Source organism: Phyllostomus hastatus, unplaced genomic scaffold, assembly GCF_019186645.2.
Source record: "Phyllostomus hastatus isolate PE091 unplaced genomic scaffold, TTU_PhHast_1.1 phas_contig_80, whole genome shotgun sequence".
Lineage (NCBI taxonomy): Eukaryota > Metazoa > Chordata > Mammalia > Chiroptera > Phyllostomidae > Phyllostomus > Phyllostomus hastatus.
Window position 1 is genome coordinate 44,151,891 of NW_025333960.1, and position 20,622 is coordinate 44,172,512.

The window sequence follows — 20,622 nt, forward strand, 5'->3', positions numbered from 1 at the left end:
TCAAAAGAGGTCAACCAGAAGTAGCCGGGTGGGCATCGTTTGAGAAAGTATAAATACAGTATAAAAGTAATTGCGGTTCACAACATTCAGCTCTTAACAAAGGGATACAAAATAAATCATCTTAAGATTTTTGACTGCAAAGATCTAGCTGCGAAGGTTCTGCCAAACAGTCGACCAACTGATCCAAAAGGTTAAGGCTGACTTGACTTAGCAAGCCGCAGCCCTAGCAAGAACACTGGCGCAGTTCAGAGCTCTTCAAGTGCATAGCTTCAGTGTTACACGCACATTAATTCTATTCCTTCAATTAGTTAATCCTCTAGACAGTTTCCTTTTTGTTTTGCATGCATCCCGTTCCATTTTCATTAAGGGCATCTCTTCCTTGGTCAATCATGTGCTTTGCTTTTCAATTTGTTTTTGTGATTTTTTTTTGTATGTTTTGTTTGTTAAGCTGTCAATACCTCCAACACTTGGAAAATGAAATATAGACGTGGCTTTCGCTTACAGAAGAGAATCAGAGTTACATGGACAATGCCAAGTGGAGTGAAATAAGTGTCAGAAACAGTTTATCAAAATGGCACATTTATTGCTACAGAACGGTCATGTACATGACTTCATCGAATAACTACAGATGGGAAACAGGTAGCGGCCTCGACCGGGCTGGGTTTGTTTTTGTCTCGAAGGAACTCCAGCACACGACCTGTTCGGACACTTCTACAAATCAGAAATACACCAAAAACATGAAAAAATCGAGGCACTCAGCCACACATTGAAAACAAGGTGTAACTGTTTATCTTTTTTTTTTGAAATATTTTCCCTTTTTTTCTTTTTTTAACAATTTTTTAAAGTTTTTAATGCTGCAGCTATGTGTACAGTCGCAAAAAATTTCCCCGCTGCGACCTACAACTAAAAAAAACAAACAAACAAAACAAAACAAAAAACAAAAAAAGCTACCATACAGTTTCATCTCAGTAACACATGGTAAAATAACATCTTTTAAATAGTAAAATAAAGTAACAAACTTTTACTCATAATGATTCCAAAAATCTACAAAGAAGAAATATTCAGAATCTGACAATTTTTTTTGTAATATTCATGGTATAAAAGGATTGCTCCTACGAAAAATAAGCCAAATATATTTTTATTTTTAAATTTAGTTTTTTTTCTTACTAGGGTGTACTACAGTCTATTTTATAGCAAAAAGAGCACTAGACAAACAAAGCTTTATAACAAAAAGCCAGGCACTGATACATGGTAAATCTCTGCTTTTTTTTCTTATCTTCACTTAATTGCATCACAAGTAACAAGAATGAAAAAGGCCACAGTTCATATATTTTCACCATTACATATGTCTATAATACTTGAAATGAGGATGGCGAAACCAGCACTGCACAAAGAGGAGTCCACTTCAAGTCCCATGAGAAAGAGCATGTCTCTAAAGGAAAACAAACAAAACCAAAGCAAAATAAAGCAAGAGGCCGGACGGCCTTGGTGCCCCATTGTGTTGGAATTCATCCTATTCCATCTTGACTTTTTTTTTTTTGTTTCCAGTCAGCCAGCAGACTAAATTTTTGTGCTTATTTATGCTGAAATTGTTTCACTCCTGACTCGAGTTCACTTTTGGACACAGATCATATTCTGCCTGTTGGATCCAAGACGAAAATCCTCCTAACCCCGAGTGTTGGTTCAACTCCCTCCCCAACCCTGAACCCCTCATCAAAATAAAGATCACAAATTTAAAAAAAAAACATATCAAGAAAATAGGAAAAAAAGCAAAGAACAAAAAGGAATCGGAAGACTGAATCAGAACCAGTTGCGTTACTGGGTGGACCGACAGTTGTATAAACATTAGTGTTCCTTGCAGCTACACAGAAGACAAATGGTAAAACTTCCTAGATGAACAGATCCCTACTCTGCATATTCATAAATTACTTGAATGTGGAGGTGGATCAACTGTTCCAAGTTGCTTTGAATGTCCAAGTCTCTTCAACAGATCCCCAGCCTATGTATCATCACATATATAGCACAGTATGGACCCTTATGACATTTTTGTATAGCTCCTAACTGTCTTCTGCTAAATGTCAATCTGCAAATCCAGCGCAGGATACCAATATCTTACCTGGGTTCGACAATATACAAAACAACAATGAGAAAAAAAAAACACACTAAAAAGGCCACATTCCCTTTCACCTTTTTCTGTTTCTGGTTTTTTGTTTGTGTTTTTTAAACGGGGATACAACCCAATCAATACAGGCAGGTGCGGATCGTATTTCTCCACCAAGCACAAAGCAGTGAGCAGCTTTTGGTGGCTGTTAGCAAGTTTCTCGCTTGTTTCCAAAGGGAATTCCACAATAGAGGTATTACATTACCGAGTAATGAATACATCAAAGCTGGTGAACAGTGAGTTGCAGCTTTTACTGTTTTTTTAAGTGAGAACAAAAATATAAAGCACCAATTTAAAAAATAATCAAATAACTACAATTTAATTTTTTGCTTTGTTTACAGATCTGACAAACCTTAAATCACCTCTATGAAGCACCTGCATGATAACATGTATCAAAAGTGCCATTCTTAACATGTACATCAAGGGAGGGAGTGTTTCCAGTTCCCTAAAGAGTAAACAGCGTATTTTCTTCTGTACACTTATCCTGAATGTGATCGAAGTATACCTGCTTCCTATACAATATTGTTCCTAGGGATACCCGCCTTGGTAGACTGTACAAAATGAGTGCAGAATGTACCACGGAGAGGAAATCTTTGCAGACTGAGGGGACGCGCACGCGCGGGGCCCGTCCCTCCTCAAGAGGAGGGGCGTGCACGCGGCACTGTCTTCCGCGCCCTTCCGTGAGCCCCTCGGTTGGCTGGCGCGTCTCCCGGGGAAGCCTCAGAGTGACTTTCAGGAAGTTTGATTTCTGCTATTCTCCTAAGGTTTTAATCCACCTCCACATTTTAGGAACTTATCAACAAATCAAAGTATTTTAGTTTTATCGCTACTGAACATATTTACAGTTTCCAACACACACACGCACACACACACACACACACACACACACAACTAATCAAAATGTTTATGGGTTTGTAAAAGATGACCACGTGGTAACTATCTTATTTGTTCTTACATTTTCAGAAATGAACATAAAATTCAGATTCTTGTAGCTCACTATTTCATTTAAATGAGACATTTTTAAACCACAGTTAAAAAAAAAACAAAAACCAATACAATGTATTAAAACACATAATAACAAGAGTCTACGTGTAAAAATATAACTTTTACATACACAATTTCAAAATAATGATACGTTTGCCATTTGTTGCATAAAATTTACAAATGTATTTCATTACTATATAACTGGCAAAACAGGAGAACAGATGGAACATTTAGACCATTTTGATGGATTTATGGCATTTACTCAGTGCTGATAGGTGGAAAAAACTACTTGAACAGGGATTTTTTTTTCTTAATACATGCCAAGATTGTGTGGCTGTAAAATAGAAACGAGTTAGAGACAAAAGGATGCTGACAAATACTTAACTAGGAGCACTATTTGTTTACTGCACTATACACCAAAGTCAATCAGTATAAAGATTCACGATGGAAGTTGGTTCAGTTGTGCCCAGACGTCAAAGCTCGCTATCTGATGGGCTGCTGTGCCATAGCTTGATCCATGCTTCTATCAAATAGGTTAAGTATAAACTTCATTCATACTGGCCAGAGGAATACTGCACTGCCCCTCCTCAAGAAAGTGCAACTTAATGCTTTAGGACGTATAAGGCTTGTTATAATGCTGCATGATGATTGAATATTGGCATTTTTCAGACGAAGGAGGAGGCAGTTAAGTCATCTACATATCTTAGTAAACCCATTTTGAAAAAAAAAATCAAGAAAGCAACAAAATCAATCAGCTCTGTCACACTACTTGCAATTTTCTCATTTGATGGTTTTTGAACTTTACTTGTTTTTTTTTGTTTTTGTTTTTTTCCAAAAATCTGACCATGTATTCAGAAACGCCTCACTGCACACTACTTCGGCTACACATGTAGGTAACACTTGAATCATTTTGTTAAATCACAGCCACTTTGATTATGTTATGTTTCCGATGATATAAACATTGGAAGGCACAGTGGTAACATTGTAGCATTCTAACCTTGTACCTCTGAAAATCCCAGAATAGGGTCACAAACGCAACATTACAGTTCAGACAAACTCTTTTTTGCCATGTCTTAGTAATGCTGCTTGTAATATCTACACATGATGTGACTTTTAAGTCCTGTGTTCCCAAAAGACTGGAGAAACAACTTTCTACTTATTTATGAATGAAAGCAACATCAGGGTCAGCATTTCATCCTGCACTACCCCTCCGGAAGCAGAGTTGGCACTACAGGTTACAATAACAAACCAGGAAGAAGGGACAGAAATAAGACAAAAAAAAAATCCATATTTACAGTAAAATCTTTCTTTTAAAAAAGTTAATCAGTACTATTTTTTTTTACAGGAGAAAAAAGTCTGAAACAAATGAACAAAAGCTTACCATAGTCACTAAATTTTTAATATATATTTATATATATATTTATATATATATTTGTCATAGGTCTATAAGATCCATCTGTTCCTCCTACCCTAAGGAATGGCTAATGTCATCACTTCGCTGTCATCAGGACGTTTGCTGGTTTTGTTGCGAGGGCAGCTGAGCTCCCCTTACTCACTACCCAGGAATTATAAACACTAGCTGACTCGAATACCAACAAAAACGTTCATGTAGTTTTCTTCAGAAGTACACTTTTTCATTATTGCAAGTTTACAATTTTTAAATTAAATATTTTTTTCAGACTTACAAATTAATTATATTTTTTTTTTCCAAAAGAAGTTTAGGCACAAATGCATTGTTCCACAGTGTGGAAAGATTGCCATTCAGTCTCCGGGCTGCGTCCCAGCCTGCACACGCTGCTTTGCACATTCTGAATGATATGTTAAAGAGAGTCATCCCTCAAGTTGCACTTTTTTTCTTTTTTTTTTGTTTGTTTTTCGGTTTTTTGATAATTGGGAATGCTGAAACCTCTTGCGTCTGCGATTCATAACTACTCAGACTTGTCTTATATTACAAAAAAGGGGGTTAAGGAGAAGTGTTTATGTGGGCTTAAGATAATACAGCTGTTAAGGAAGTGGTCTCTTGTATTAATGAAGCAATGTGGCAACTTGGACCTGAGAAGGAAAGAAAAAAAAGGAAATTAGTTAATATATTTATAACAGAACCAGTAAATGTTTTATTTATAAATTCTTTTTTCCAAGGGGCAAATCTGTTACTCTGGGGGATATGTGGGTGTTCTGGCCGGGGCCCCGGGGGGGCTAACAAAGGGGAGGTTGCAGGCGCAGCTGAAAGCACACTTGCCCTTTACATCTGTCCCATGTGATTCGATGCGTCTCCCATTCCGGGGTGGGGGCCCGCCAAGGACAGCGGGGGAGGCTCCGACGACACCTTCTCTTCCTCCCTTCTTTTCAGACACGCGGCTTTCGGATTCAGATTCCTTTCTGTGGGAGAGAGGCGCAGAGCACTTGGTGAGAGTCAGGGCAGCTGGTGGAGGCGGTGAGTGCTCCGCGGATGGCCTTTTTCTCAGTGTTGTCGCTACAGAATGGAGCCTGGGCAGGAAGTGTGCACCAGGGAGACTCCTTGGCTCAGGCACTAGGGGAAGGTGAGCCGCGTGGGGCGTCTGCAGAGCCATTTTGTAGTATAATAAAGTGGGAGACACTAACTAACTAAGCTCCGATGACTGACGGTGCACAGGGAAGCATCACAACGTGGGCTCGGTTGTGAAGAAGCCTGTAACTTAATTACAGGAGAAAAGGGAGCTGCCGTATAGCTTCAGACACGGTCAGCCGTGGACATAATTATTCTGAATGATGCTGTACGTCTCCTATCAGCTCCTGCTCAGGGTGGGTGAGTCCGTCAGGGCCCCCTCCCGCTCGGCGAGACTGTGGCTTCTGCAAGGAGCCCGGGACGTGTACTGACCTCGGACCTGCTGCTCCAGGCTGAGGATGACCGCCACGGCCTGGTGCAGGATCAGGAGCTTGGTCTGCGGCTTGTCGCTCTTGAGGTGGAGCTGCACCATGCGGCCCAGCTCCTTGAACGCCTCGTTGATGTCGCGGACGCGCAGGCGCTCGCGGGCGTTGTTGGCCATCCTCCGCTCCTTCTCGCGCTCCGCCTTCTGCTCCGGGGTCAGGTCCTCGTCGTCGTTATTGCTGCGGGACAAAAGGGAGGCGACATTTTCTAATGGTGTGGGGAAAAAGGAGGTATCCAAATTACTTCCGCTTCCTTCCGTCTCAAGCTCTTGTCCTCGGTAGGACTGTACCGGCACCTGAGCTCGGGCTTGCTTTACATGGCCGTCACGGTCCCTAGACATCACGCCCGAAGCAAACGGAAGAGGTTAAGGCTGGGGCCCAGCGTGCGTCCCTCCCAGTGGAGAAGGACAAAGGGCTGCACGCTGCAGGTCCGGCCACGCTCGGCTTTGGCTGAAGCCACGCTGCAGGACCACAATTCAGGAATAATTTTAGACGGAAGCTGTTTTGTGTTTTTCACACTTTCATACCATGACATCTGAAACTTAAGGGAAGTAAGGGATTGCAAAAACAGTTTGATAGGTCAAAATTAACACGGCGCCGCCACACAGGGCTGAGAGGGTCCTGTGTCGAAGACACCGGAGCAGCAGCGGGAGTGAACACTCCTCTCCAGGGCTCGCCACTGATTTGCGTTAAAGCCGTGGTCACTCTGCTGACTGTATCTGAGTCGCATTTTCTCCTCGGATGAAGTAACACGATTAGAAAAACACGCTCCCCATGGCCTTTCGCATCGTGGATGTGTGTGATCCGACAAACAAGCCGGGGAAACCCGAGTGGACGTGAGCTGTGTAAAACAAACAACACAGAAGCCGAAGATCTCCTGGTTAGATCTTTGGACTCATCGTGACTCAGAAATGAAGCCAAAAAGCTAACCTCTGATTGTGAGAACAGCAATATTATGTGACTCATATGAAAGGCATGGCTGGACCCTGCCGAGTCTGGAAAGGCGAGATTACTTCTGCTTGTGGGTGTCATGCCGACAAATTAGAAGAGACTTCTGGGTGGAGGGCAGAGAGGCTGACGAGCCATCTGGAAAGGGTATCATATAAGGAAGGTTTCACAGAACCAGGGCTTCAGATTTTTCATGGGCGATTATGTAAAAAAGAGCAGCGTGGGAGACGCCTTGTTTCAGGAAGGCAGCACAGAAAGAAGAACTCCGAGGGGAACAGTGTGATTTAATGAGAGCAAGAGAGTTTTGGGGTATGAGTGAGGTGAAAAACTAACTTCACCCCAAGTAAAAGCCGCTCCATCACAAGAAACAATATAGAAGGGACCATCTGCGAGGACATCAACCTGGAGATTTAATCACTGATGGAAAGAACCATGAAGGCTGACCTCTACTTTAGAATCCCATGAATCTGAAATGGTCACAGGACAAGCTGTTAATCACAACACTCTGGAGCTGCAGAACATGTGGGAAGTTATCTAGTCCATTCAATGTACGCTTAATGAACTTGGCTTAGAATATATCGCTCTACATCTTTACTTTGGAGAATCGCTGGGTAACTTCCAAATTGCAATAAGGATCAACTATGGTTGAGGAGCTCCAATCAATCAAAAACGGAAGTGATATTCTTGGGTTGCAAGCACATGTTGCACGGAGGGATGACCTATGGAAGCCAAGAACACACATGTACGGGAGGGGAGGAGGGAGACAACCAAGGAAGATGCTGCAAGCTCATCTCCCCAAAGGTTAAACGCTCTTCCAGATGGGACTGCCTGCTGTAGATGCGTGCCAGCGCACACACAGCCGAGCGGAACCCGTCGGAAAAGGCTGCGCCATCTGATCCTCCTGACTGCCTCTGCTGATCCTTCTCTCCCTCGCCCGTGACCTCTGCCGTTGCCAAGGAAGTTAAGGTCACTGTACATTCACACCCACATTCCCCTGTAAGACGTGCTACGTGAAAAAGGACAGAGTCACGTTCCTGCTAGGCCTGCCCTGAAGTTAAAAACTAGGGGTAGTATTTTTACACATCGAACATGTGCCAAGCCTTTCACAGAGTGGGCCTGGAAATGGGAATTGTCTTCCAGAGGTATTCAGGCTAATAACTAATTAGAATTGTTGTGTAAATAAAACGGCCTGGATTTAAAAAGCACTGCCTTACCGCACAGTTTTGGAGGCATACGTAAATGTCACAAGAGTGACCTTTTAAAATAAGAAGGTTCTTAACAACAAGTTAAAATGTTGTACTAAAACTATAAGGGTTCCACTGATCCACTAGCATGCATGCGTTACGGCCACTACTTCAGTGGCCCCAGAACTAACAGAGGAGATGGGGAGCACGTGAAAGCCCCGTCTCGGATCTCTTAAAAATGTGGCCAAGAGTCAGGAAACCTCAGGGCTGGTGAAAGGTACAAGCTAGAAGCTTTGGGCACTTTGGACTCGTGGCAGGTCATGCAATAAAATTTACGTTAATAAGTACAAAGGCAATATGAAAAGGCAGCATGTTCTTAATTCCTACAGGGCGCTACATAACCTTGAGAACAGCAGCCTTTAAAAGGAAGGTATATTTCGCCCTGGCTGGGAAGCTAGGTTAGCGCGTCAGTAGGTTAGCACGTCATCCCCATATGCCAAGGTTGCGGGTCGATTCCCCATTAGGGCACATACAGGAAGCACCAACGAATGCATGAATCAGCGAAATCACAGCTGATGCTTCTTTCTATCCCTAAAATCAATTTTTAAAAATTGATTTTTATCTTCCTTAAAAAATCTTCCTTAAAAAATAGATAAAAGGAAGGTATAGTCTCAGCACATTTAATTTGCAAATCAACACAATCCAATGGACTTGACATAAAGAATGTGGGTGGCATGGTATTCAAAACCATCTGATTATCATATTACAGTTCAAGTTTAAGGGCAGAGGTTCTAATTTAAAGATATGGGATGCTAGATTTAAGAAAGCCAACCCGAAGCTATTCCTTGCCGTCGCTGTATTTTCTATAGGTGGGAGTATCAGGAGAAAAACGATTAGCAATTCAGGTGTTGCTCTTATATATACATCAACATCCTTAGGATAAATCAGTACTTTCTCTCTCTCAAGGTAAGAAAAACATTACAGTTGCATATATATCAATTAAGTTTTCAATCACAAATTTCTCTTTTAAAAAAGATTTTAGAAAGAACATTTCTGACCAAATTTGTAGAACAATCATCAGTCACAAATTGCTTGTACTGTGTGTCATTAGCACTGGGTCCGAATTCACAAATGCAAAGACTTTCCAGGCATCACTAGAGTACAGACAGTATCTGAAACGATACGCCAGTACTTCTAGCACGGGCCTGCAGTGCTCGTGTTACCTGCCAGGAAAAAACAGAATAGTTTCTTCCTGTTCTGTTCACTTCATCAAAGTCCAATGAAGGAATTAAATGAAGCGACAGTATTATATACTGTTACCTAGATCTTGACCTAGTAATGGATTTGATATCCTTCTTGTCGTCGTCTAATTTCTTGTCCTCGGCAGACTTCGTGTCCTGCAGGTTCTCGTCGCCCTCGTCGTCGGATTTGATCTCAGAGCTGCCGGAGGAGACACTCTGGCCCTGCAGTCCCGGAGGCATGCCTGTGGGGAGAGAAAGACCGAGTGACGCCTCCACCGAGGACTTGGGGCACAGACACGCACAGCCCGGGCTGTGGAGCTGCCGGCCACACAACGCACATGGCTGAACTGTGATCCTTCTGGCATTTTGTGTGTGTGTGTGTGTGTGCGTGCTACCTGGCGAAGTTTCAAAAACGCACCTGCGGAAACAAGTTTTCTCTTCATTGGCTCTGAGGTTAAATTCTATTTTGCAATCTTTTGGAGTAGATGGTAATTTCACTGTCTACAAAACATCAACTTAATTGCAATGAAAATCATAATCATGAAAATCACACACCTCAATGTTCTGATTAAGAACCCAAGTAAATATCAGCTATTATATTGAGTTTCTTCCATATGCAATGATTTAATAGAAAAATGTCCTTAAAATATAATTCCCAGGGAGTACGCTAACTATGTGCAGTCAAGGCTTCAATAGATACCCTAATGATATACTGAAATTAGTCTTCTCTTATCCTCAAAGAATAATCAGCATTTAAAAAAATGGCGCATATGGAAAGGAGAAAGCTGCTCACAGAAGAAATTTGTAGCTTTCTCATTGCTCAAGTTTCAAATCACAATACAGTTGAAAACTTGACTGTAGTATAATAATTTGTTAGTCAGGTAGGAGCACATGGAGTATTACCCTGTATTTGTAACCTGTGTGGTCTAGAACCTTGTCATTCACAATTCGGTCTATGGGTCAGGAGCCTCCTTGCCACCTGGGAGCCCGTTAGAGGTGCAGAATCGCACACCCACTGAACCCGAATCTGCATTTTATCAAGACCCACAGGCCATGCTTAAAGTGTAAGGGGCACTGATCTAGGACAGAGAAGGGACAACCAAAGGCCTGTTAAAAGATATGCCACCTTATTACTATTCAAATAAAAGTGGGGAGGCATTCCCGTACATAATTAACACTCAGATTGGTACAATGTGAAAGAACACTTATATATATTCCTGTGTTAGTGTTATCGTTTTTATTCTAAACGTGAGGGGAATGAGAAGATGTTATTTGTCCCCTCGTCACCTGGTCTGTCCCACAGGGAGCAGGGCGCCCTGGTCTTGCCCCCACAGTGCCGCGTCCTGGGGTCATGAGGAGCCCTTTGCAGGCAGCGGCAGGAGGCGGTCCGTACGGGCCTGGATGACTCACCACCGAGAACCGTCCGAGTTCCATTTTTTTACGTACCTATACTTCCTTCAATCTTCAACAACAAGAACAATTTCCTTCCTTCCTATTCATTTGGAAATATCATTTTCAGGCTACAACTAACCGCATTAGAGAACCTGAATGGGTAAAATGCGGAATTAGCTAAAATAAAATTTCCTCCCATCAGTCTGTGGTCTCACTCCCTGCTGAAATAGCACCAGGGGTTCGGAGGATGTCTGAGAAAACAGCGACGGCAGAAACCCAATTTGCCGGCTACATTCTAAATACTCTCCCATTTACTCGCCATTTTTGTACCGAATTTGATTCTTGGTTGTCTGCCAGTGCTTCCCGAGGACGCGTGCCAAGGAACACTGGGGCCGACACCAGCTCTACTGTTGTTCAAGCGAGGTCAGGAGTGCCCTCGGAGGTGGGCCTACCTCTGTAAGGGTCCTGGGGTGGGTTCAAATCCGGGGAAGTGGCGGACTGGACAGGAAGCTGCGGAACCGGAACCTGATTTGGCACAAGAGAATGGCTGCCTCGGAGGGCCACGCCATCTTCACGGTGGGCCCCAACCTGCAAGGTGAGAGGAACCAGAGAGTTTAGTGGCAACCGGGGCGGTGAGGCAGCTATTTCCTGGGGGAGCGAGGACCAGAGGAAGACCGGCCTTTGCAAAACAAAACTCCCAAATGCATTTCACTAGAGGGCGCTGAAGGACTGCACAGACACCTATGGAGCCCTGCAAAAACACCTCGCACTCCGAGATGCCGCGCTGTACGTCCGTGACAAACATGGCAGAGGAGCTCAGGCAGGTAAAACGTCAAATTGTCTCCCAGGGTGCTGCAGTGGAGCGCACTGATTCGTACCCATCTGTCTTCTATCATGTCCGCCAACAGATCTGACAATTATCTTAATGCCCATATGCTTAATTGTGGGCTTCTCAATTCCCCCATTGCTATCGGAAATCCTACAGGAATTTCAATTTGGCATTCGACTTTCATTTCAGGGGATAAGATTCTCAGGCCTGCCATTTTTTTTCCATAATGCCAGCTAAGCCTCTGACAGCGGAAGCTACAGCAGTATGGGACATAGCCCCTGCTCGGTACAAATATAATAAAATGTCACCTGGCTTTCCAAAACTGGCAGCCCATTCCAAATTAATGTTTACTGTATTTCATCAGCTGCTGAGTTCCAAATCCAAAGGGGGACCATTTCTGCCAATGCCACCACACCGGAAAATGTACCAATAAAGGTTTTATTAAACACACCAGTAATGCCATCATTGCCATGCAAAGATGTTTGGACATTTTTCCACTTTTTTTTTTCACCATTCTGATTCTAGGAAGACACCATATTGTAAACACTCTTTATGCTTCCAAGAATAAAATTATAGCGTACAGCATGATGACTTGGTCTGGAAAAAATACTGCTGAGCTTTTTATTAACTACTACTACCTGCTAGGGGGCCAGAGACGTACAGCTCATGGCACCGAGGCAGTTTCGCTGACTTTGTGGCAGACACCTTTAAGCAGAACCGTTCGGCTTTTGCAAATTGGGGGCAACCTGAGTCATTGCATTTTCATTTGCACAGTTATTTTCTTAGCTTGTTAGGTGAACACTTACACAAGATAATGATTCTACCATTGAAAATATTTATCCATGAATTTAGACTGTGGTAAGTCAAAAACTTGAATTTTTTCCAATCCAAAATACAGAGCCACAGAGGTGAATCTGCATTCACCCCGTTGCTACCAAATGTTTAAAAAGAGTATTCTCAAGGAACGAGATGACAACAGGAGTGTGAACTGGCAAGAGTAATGCTCACAGAACCGAACAAAGCACGTGCTAGCTGAAGGCAGCCCAGTATAAAGTTTTCACCTTTACACACTCTGGAACAATGCAGGAGAAACTAATTCAGGGGCAGGGGAAAGGATCGTATAAATCATACTAATCGTTCAGATTGAAAATACAGCAAGGCAGGATTTAAGGGCTCGTGAGCACAGGGAAGCATAAACCAATGTTGCAGCTGAGAGATCCGAGCCGCTTGCCGCTTGCGTGCCTGTGTCCCTTCTGGGATCACTCTGAATGGTGGTTCTTTGGCTTCTCTGTGTGTGAAGCAAATGCAGTGAGACCCGACTCTCTCTCCAAGCAGCCCACTCCATTTGCACCACAAGTTGGTCTCCTTGAACATCTCATTCACTGGTTCTAGTTTCAGCTGCTGGAGGTCGGGGATAGGTGCTAGCCCTTCTCACACACGTGACACCCCTGCCACGCCCCTCCCGTCTTTCGTCTGCACCTGACGCCTGTCCTCTCACAGCCCACACAGCTCCTCCAGCCACTTCTCACTCCCTGCTGGTGCACGTTCTTAGGTTTCCTTCCAAACAAAGACTGATAGCTATCTTCCACTCAGGCTTTGATTTTCCATTTTTGTATCTGTGCATTTCCCAGACTGACTCAATCAATGGTTATCCTTTCAGTCTCAGATGTCAACTTGTAAGCATGGATCTCACAGGTCTTGATCAAATGGTACCTCTTTAAGTCTGTCAATCAATGTTAACCTTAATAATTGCCTTAGTGCTGATTCATATTTATTGGTATTCCCAGTGGATTTAATTTCTTGAATTTCCACATAAGATGGTTCTAAGCTGGAATCCCTGAAGGCAACCACATATCTGAGCACAGTGGAGATGTATACTACTGTTTTTATTTTAGAATCACCCTATTAAAACTTCCAAGCCTGCCTTTGTAGGCATCTATGATGTAACTTAAGGTTAATATTTTACTTTTCACTTAAAATATATTCAGACATTGATCCTGCTATTTCTTTTTTCCCTTCTGGGTCACATTAAGATTAGTTTTTACAGGAGGAAAAAGGAACTCACAACCAATTGCCTTTATATTTTCTTTGCCTCAACTGGTAAGAAAGACAGTATAACTGAGTGAGAATAAAATAACGAGGGTGTAACTGGTTTCTTTAATAGCGGTGCAGCCATGGGTTAAGTCACTCAACCCCAAAATGGAGAAAACAGTACTAGGCGTTTTGGAGAATAAGTCCTGCATTTTCTGGAAGAAGCAATACAGGAAACAACTGGGACACAGCCATATATATACAGTTATGTGTTCTAACTGGAAGTACATGCATATTATATAACAGTGAGGGTCTGTGTCGGTTCAAGAAGCCTCAGAACGCAAGTTGCCTTCACTCACAGTCATCTTTGTACTTTTTTGGTCTCTGTTCTGTTCATATCTGTTTGATTTTAAATCTTTCTCCTGTACAATGGCAATAACATCTTAAGTGATATTATAAATATGTTTAAGAATATAGTTGTTCCAGCTATGTTTCTGTCCGGATTTTAGCCATCCATGTTACCTAATTTTATATATTTTCTACAGGTCACTTTAGATCATCTCAAGTCATACATCAATTATTCTCCCATAAAGGAAGTTGGGGATAAAGTTATGCTTAATGTTGTGAGACCTCCCTTGTACACCCTGTGCACTCCACAGGAGCGACTGGTGATAAGACAGGGTGTGTGATAATGAGCGTGAGCCTCCAGGGTCAATGCCACCGCCTCTGGCTATATAATATTCTAGTCTGAAGAACTGGTGTTGCCACCAACAGCATGTTTCCTTGACCACAGACACCATGTCCTCCTCACTTCTCTTTCAGAAGCACTACAAGGCAAGGCAAGCAAGGCAGCAGAGAGCCAGCGCAAGTCCTCACTAGAGCAACTCAGAAGGAATGGAGGGGCCGATGCTGCTGTCTGTGCAGACAGGGGTCAGGGTCTGTCCGCCTTCCTCATGACAAACCTGCGACAATGCAATGACAGGAAAGCAGATTCCTTCAACCTACAGATAGGTTCTAGAATGGTGCTTGTTTGTTTGTTTGTTTGTTTTTTAAAGAAAAATCGTACTTCATTAAAGGCCTATTTTGGTAAGCTTTTCACCTAGACAAGCAATAGTTCAAAGTTAAAAGCCAGCCTGTGAAAACAGTTCATTTGATCAACATCGATTGCAAATGTCTTCGTGGCCTTCAAGAAGAGCCTTCTTATAATCACACACAATGTGGTTTTAGTATATTTACACTAAAAGTAAATGACAGAACTGAAATGTAAAAAAATTTAATAACTGTTACTTATCAAAGTGTATACTTATTAATTAAAAAAAGTTACTAATTCTAGTCCATGCCTGTCATGCTGTGAGGTGCTGGGGACATGCTGGGGAAGAACCTGGGTGTGGCCCCGTCCTGTGGAGCTTACAGAGATCCTCTGTGAAATTTCTGTGCGCTGATCAGTTTGGTAGGGTGGTTTTAATAGTAAGAACCAAAGCCTCCTTCAATCTTGCTCAAGTGACAGCTGTCAGGGAAGAGGGGAAGTTGGGGGAAAAGGTGAAGGGATTAAGCAAAAAAAAAAAAATCCCACAGACACAGACAACAGTGTGATGACGACCAGAGGGTCAGGGGAATGAGGAGAGGTCGAACAGGGTATGGGGCGGATAAATGGTGACGGAAGGAGACGTGACTTTGGGTGGTGGGCACACAATACAACATACAGATGATGTGTTACAGAACTGTAGTACACCTGAAACTTATATAACTGTATTAACCACTGCCACCCCAATACATTCAATTTAAAAAAGGTTTATTGTGAAGGTTTCTGTCATTTAGGTTTTGGACTGGGCTGACTCTCAGGACCAAGAGCGATTCCAGCCTACCTCCTCCCTCCGTGGTACCTCGGTCCCTCTGGCTGCGGCCTCCCCCTGACTCCTGCCAGGCCTCTTCCTTCGTCGTATCACATGGAATATTCTTTCAGGTTCGTACCTGCTGCTAACCCCCTTTCCGCCTTAGTATTTCTCAGTTCAGAATGCAAGATCACCTGATGGCCCAGCTTGTCATTCTGAAGCAGACACGGACCATCCTTTGAATGAGCCACCCTAGGACAGGCGTCCCCATTCGTGGTCCAAAGAGTTAGAAGAGGAAGAGGAGGCCCGATCACCCGGTCTCAACACACCTGCCCCTTCTGTGGCCTGCAGATCATGGCTGTTACATGTAAATATCTGAGTCACATTTCATCTCAGCTCAAGTTATATTCAAGTTGCAACACAGCTACTTAAATTCTCCTGTGCTACTTTGTCACTGGGAATAATTAAATAACTTTAGAAGTGCATTACTTCTTTTGAATCTGTAAGCACCGTATAATTTTCAATAACCTTACTTCCTGAGGAAAAGACTAATATTTCAGAAGTACTTTTACATCACAGCATATGGAGTTTCAAGGCCTGGAGAAACTTGGAAACCAGTCAGGCCAAATTCCTCCTTTGATGGGGAAGAGAGCTAAGGCTGGAAATGGTTAAGTGATTTAGTGAACATCTAGTTAGGGGATTGAAAAACAAATTTTGAACTCAGAAAACTTATAACTTTGAACAATCTGACTGGGTGTATGTACAGGGTCAGGCAAAGGTAGGTTTACAGTTGTTCATATGGAAATTAATACAATAGGTAATAAGTAGTAATATAAGAATAAACTCTGTTCCGTGTACTCACAACTGTAAACCTACTTTTGCCCCCCCCGTATATAGATTTAAGGGACAAAAAGGTTTACTTCCTGTAGTGTTTGTTTTCAAACTGTGTGGGCACGTGTGTGCGCACGTGTGTGTACATACATGAGTCTGCGTGAGTGCAGATACAGATATGGGTATGAAAATCGTTTAAAAATTTTTTTTAATCACAGAGGAAAACACATCATAGTTCCCCAACTCAGGCCAAGACCAAGATGTCTAACTAAATTACAAAATTTAATATCTGCCACAACCCCTCCAACATAAACAGATTTAAAAGATATGCAGCTTCCAATTATGCGGCTGTTGGCAAGGCTGTTTTTACGTGGAGATGCACCCGGCACCCTGGTAAATATCCTTATCCTGATCCTCAAGCTCACAACAAACCCCACAAACAAAAAAGACATTCAGTGTTTCTGCTCTCTTTGTTTCCAGGGAGTATTGTGAAAGTAATTATTCTGTTGTATTTAAGAGGCCTATTTCATGGATGGGAAAATGTATTAAATTTCATTTGGCAGTTATTCAATCCTTGTTAATGTTATCTCCAGAGATAACTGCTTCAAAACAGGCTTTCAGACCTCCGTTCCTTCTCTTCTACCGCAATCCTCCTAAAAGAGTGCAGGGTGTGAAATTTAGGAAACTTGTCATCAGTTTCTAGACCAAGTGATAACGACACAAAACCAGATATGCTATTAGAAACACTTTGGTACCACCCAAATGAAAACTGGCCATCAATGGCATCTGATTCCAAATTTTTCTTTGGACACAGGTGATTTTTAAAAAGAACTGGACAAAGAAAAATGTTCTAGGAGTTTTTACCTCTCTCTCTTCTCTTTCTCTTCTTGTTGTGCCACAATCATGAAAAAAAAAAAAAAAAGCTCATGGGCTCTTACTGTAACTAGACACCCATTGACACAGAAGACAGTTCTGGTGTAACTATAACCTCCCCGTGAAGTATCGATCATGCACAATGGTTGTAGAGCGCTGGATTTCAGGTTCAATTATCTTGCCATAGCTCGGTCATATTAGAGGAGAGCAAACTTATTTTTCCAAATGTGCAAAACACCTTTCAATCCAACAGTGAATCTTTTAGAGTGGTGGGAAGTGGTCGTGTAAACTTTTTTAACAGCTCACGGGCGAGAACCTGGAAGTCCCTGCAATGGCAGTAGGGGGCGACGCCATGAGAACCACCCCCAGAGGCACGGAGGTTCTTGAGAAACAAGATCTGCCTCTAATAAACCACTCTCCTGTGTGAGAAAGTTCTAACACCCAGGATACCTTCCAACCACAAATATAATTTCCAGTTTAAAAAAATTATCAGAGTATATTTTTAATTCATGTGGTTAAACATTTGAAGGACTTTTCACTAACGTCAGATTTGGATTCGATTCTTTTGTCCGGATTTTAATTTTGGGGAAATGTTTACTGGGTGAAGGCTTCCTAAATGTCTTAAGAACACCTATTCCCACCCCCCCCACCCCTGAAATCTCACAGCTTCACTCCCACTTTGTCTAAAATTCAAGGTAATTCCTTATCAGGCAATTCTTGGAGATTTATTTAATGCTTATTTTCTCCAGAGGATAAGTCTCAAGAGAATTTAAAAAGGATCTAAATGACCTTAATCTTGGTGGTGCCGAAGGGTCATGTGACTGGCAAGGCTGAAACTCCCATGATGCCCACTGCATCGGCTAAAGTGAATGGTTCTGAGATCTAGTTCGAGAGATGCAAATGGCTGTTATCTGATTTCGGTTCATCTTTTTTTTTTTTTCCTTAAACTCATAAGTTCCATCTATTAAAACTGTTTCATTTCTCTCTGTATCTCTACCCTTCGCCCCCAATTTTCTACATCACTTTTCCACAGGGGAAACCATAACTGGAAGCAACCCACCAAGCAGGCACTTCAAGGGGTGGTTAACAGAGTCCCTTCCCTACCCCAGATACAAGTAAGTAAGTAAGTCGGGAACCCGTTAACCCAAGCCTGGTGAAGAAGCCCATCTAGCAAAGAGTTTAATGGTAAAATGTTGGAGTTACTTGTAAGCAGTTTCTTTGTTTAGGGTGAAGGAAGGACACTGAACATCTCGTGTGTTCTTTCAGATCGCTGCAGTGCAGGCACACCTGTGTGAGTGCCCGGTCACGTGGCTAGCTTCCGCACAAGGCACCCTGTAGCTAGCCCAGGAGGTCCATCTTCAGGGATTTGTCCTTACCTAACTGGCTTTTATTTATACAATACTTTTCTTATTAATCAAGTAACACATGCTTAGTATAAAATACTTGGAAAGGAAGTGGAAGTGTAAAGAAGCTTACCTAAACAAATGAAACATTTCTTCCCCGTCATTTTCTAAATTGTCACCTTTTAAACGCCACATTCTCTGCCCATCACTTGATCCCTTGCATCAAGGTTACAGCATGGATTTTCCTTAGTCTATGGATCAAGTGTAAGATCAATACCTATACTTCTGCGTCCTTCACCTGGACGCCCCCTCCTAGTTTTAAATGCCTTAATGTCAGCTACTTGCTTCAGCCAGGTACCCGCTCCTGCCCTCTCACCTGCCGTGCTCACTCTGAGTGCAAAGCGCCCCACCCCCGCCACACTCTGTCTCCCTGGGCTGGTTCGCTCTGCACAGCCTTCCACCATCTTCCTTTCTGCCCCACAGACCTTCCTACTCTGAACTCCTCCTGGGCTGTCTGATCTCCAGAACACTCCCCATCTTGCTGAGCACGGACAGGTGCTCTCCTGAGTGTCTGTTATGAACGTCGGCCCTAAAACACACTCAAGGACGCTGCTCGATGTGGCAGGGCTTCCACTTCAATGATTCTGTTCTGCCCCTGTTCCTAAAGCCTGTAGTTCCCTTGAGATGCACGTGTCCCCGGGGCGAGGACTGGGGGTAGAGGTCACTGTTAGAGGACTATAGTGTTAAATGTGCAATTACATGCTTCCTAATAGTAAATGATGACAAAAATGGCATGTGTCTGTGAGACTATTTGTGAAATCCAACACCTTTTGATAATGTAGAATAAACCTGTAGCATATTTCCATCAAATAAGAAACATTTCACTTAATTCAACAAATGCCTTTTGCATGTCTACTATATTTGTGGCTGTATTTTGGCACTTTTACAAAAAATCATAAAAGATAGACATAACTATTACTTTGTATCTCTTAATGGCAGAATAATATAATTACTATATAAGGCAAAATAAGATGGCTGTAATAAAGCAATACAAAGTCAGGCAGGCCTTGAAAGGCTGGGTGAAATCATATCAGATTGAGAAATCAGGGAGAAGGCGGCACTGGACAGGTTTCAAATGACGGGTAGAATTCTGATATAGATTATCTAAATATATTTGTTAAAAACTGACATTTAACATTAATTAAGTAGCATCTCAACTTTAAATGAAAATTTCAGTTTTAAATTGAAAACTGGCATTATTTAGATCTGATATGCATAAGCTCCTAAGGATTGCATATTAATATTTTTATATTGTCATTAGATTATATATTTCAGACAAAAAGCAGGTTTTTATATATCCCTTTGTAAACCTTGATGGCTTTGCTACAAAGTGAACACCACAGAGTATTTGGACACAAATGGCACCTCACTGTATGTGTGTATTATTGGCCCAAATGATTCACTCTTATTTAACTGCAATGAAGTCTTTCATCTCCCGATAATAGTTTCCATATGACCGGTGGCTCTGCTATAAAGAAGATCAAAAGCGAAAGAAAGGATTTAATAAAAGAAAATGACATTAAGAGTAGCATTAAATCTGGGAAAAAATACCAATATCCAACTCTTTTTTTTTTTTCTTTCCTTCTTTTGAATAACGCTCCACAGAGTGCCGAAGCAGCTTCCCCAGTACTACGTCATGAAAAAGCATTTTACAAGCAGTGGGCATGTGCAAAGCCCATCTGCGTGTGCCTCCGAGTGGCAAAGATTAAGCTAGGGGGAAGTGAGGAACGGGGGTGGGTGGGGAAGAGCGCCCCATTTCGAGGCAGGCTGGAGAACAGGTAACAGACCAAACAGCCAGTTTCACAGCGACAGAGTCTAGCGGAATGTGTCGATGGCAGACGTCCATCCATTTCGGTCCTTTCCTGTTGTATTTAATGGAGATAGACTTTTTGGTAATGCAGAGTTTCTCAGAGAATCATAACATTGCTCAACTTGAGTACATGAGTTCTGAGAAAGGAAGTTTTTTTTGGCAACGCACAGTGACTTGATATGAAGAGCCAACTTCC

General features: G+C 42.4%; 1 protein-coding gene across 21 annotated transcripts in view; it reads right to left on the reverse strand.

The window, feature by feature from the left end:
* Nucleotides 1-562: 562 nt before the first annotated feature.
* TCF4 (transcription factor 4) overlaps nucleotides 563-20,622 on the reverse strand; it is a 336,776-nt gene continuing 316,716 nt past the window's right edge. For 15 of the 21 annotated variants that reach the window (XM_045850363.1, XM_045850355.1, XM_045850356.1 and 12 more), the window contains 5 exons: nucleotides 11,270-11,405; nucleotides 9,505-9,667; nucleotides 6,003-6,232; nucleotides 5,385-5,524; nucleotides 563-5,197 (listed from right to left, as the gene is read on the reverse strand). In XM_045850363.1, the coding sequence (XP_045706319.1) occupies nucleotides 5,388-5,524; nucleotides 6,003-6,232; nucleotides 9,505-9,667; nucleotides 11,270-11,405 (666 nt within the window). In that variant the 3' untranslated portion in view covers nucleotides 563-5,197; nucleotides 5,385-5,387. The remainder of the gene's footprint in view (nucleotides 5,198-5,384; nucleotides 5,525-6,002; nucleotides 6,233-9,504; nucleotides 9,668-11,269; nucleotides 11,406-20,622) is intronic. The other 6 variants (XM_045850361.1, XM_045850362.1, XM_045850360.1 and 3 more) reach the window with 1 other exon arrangement.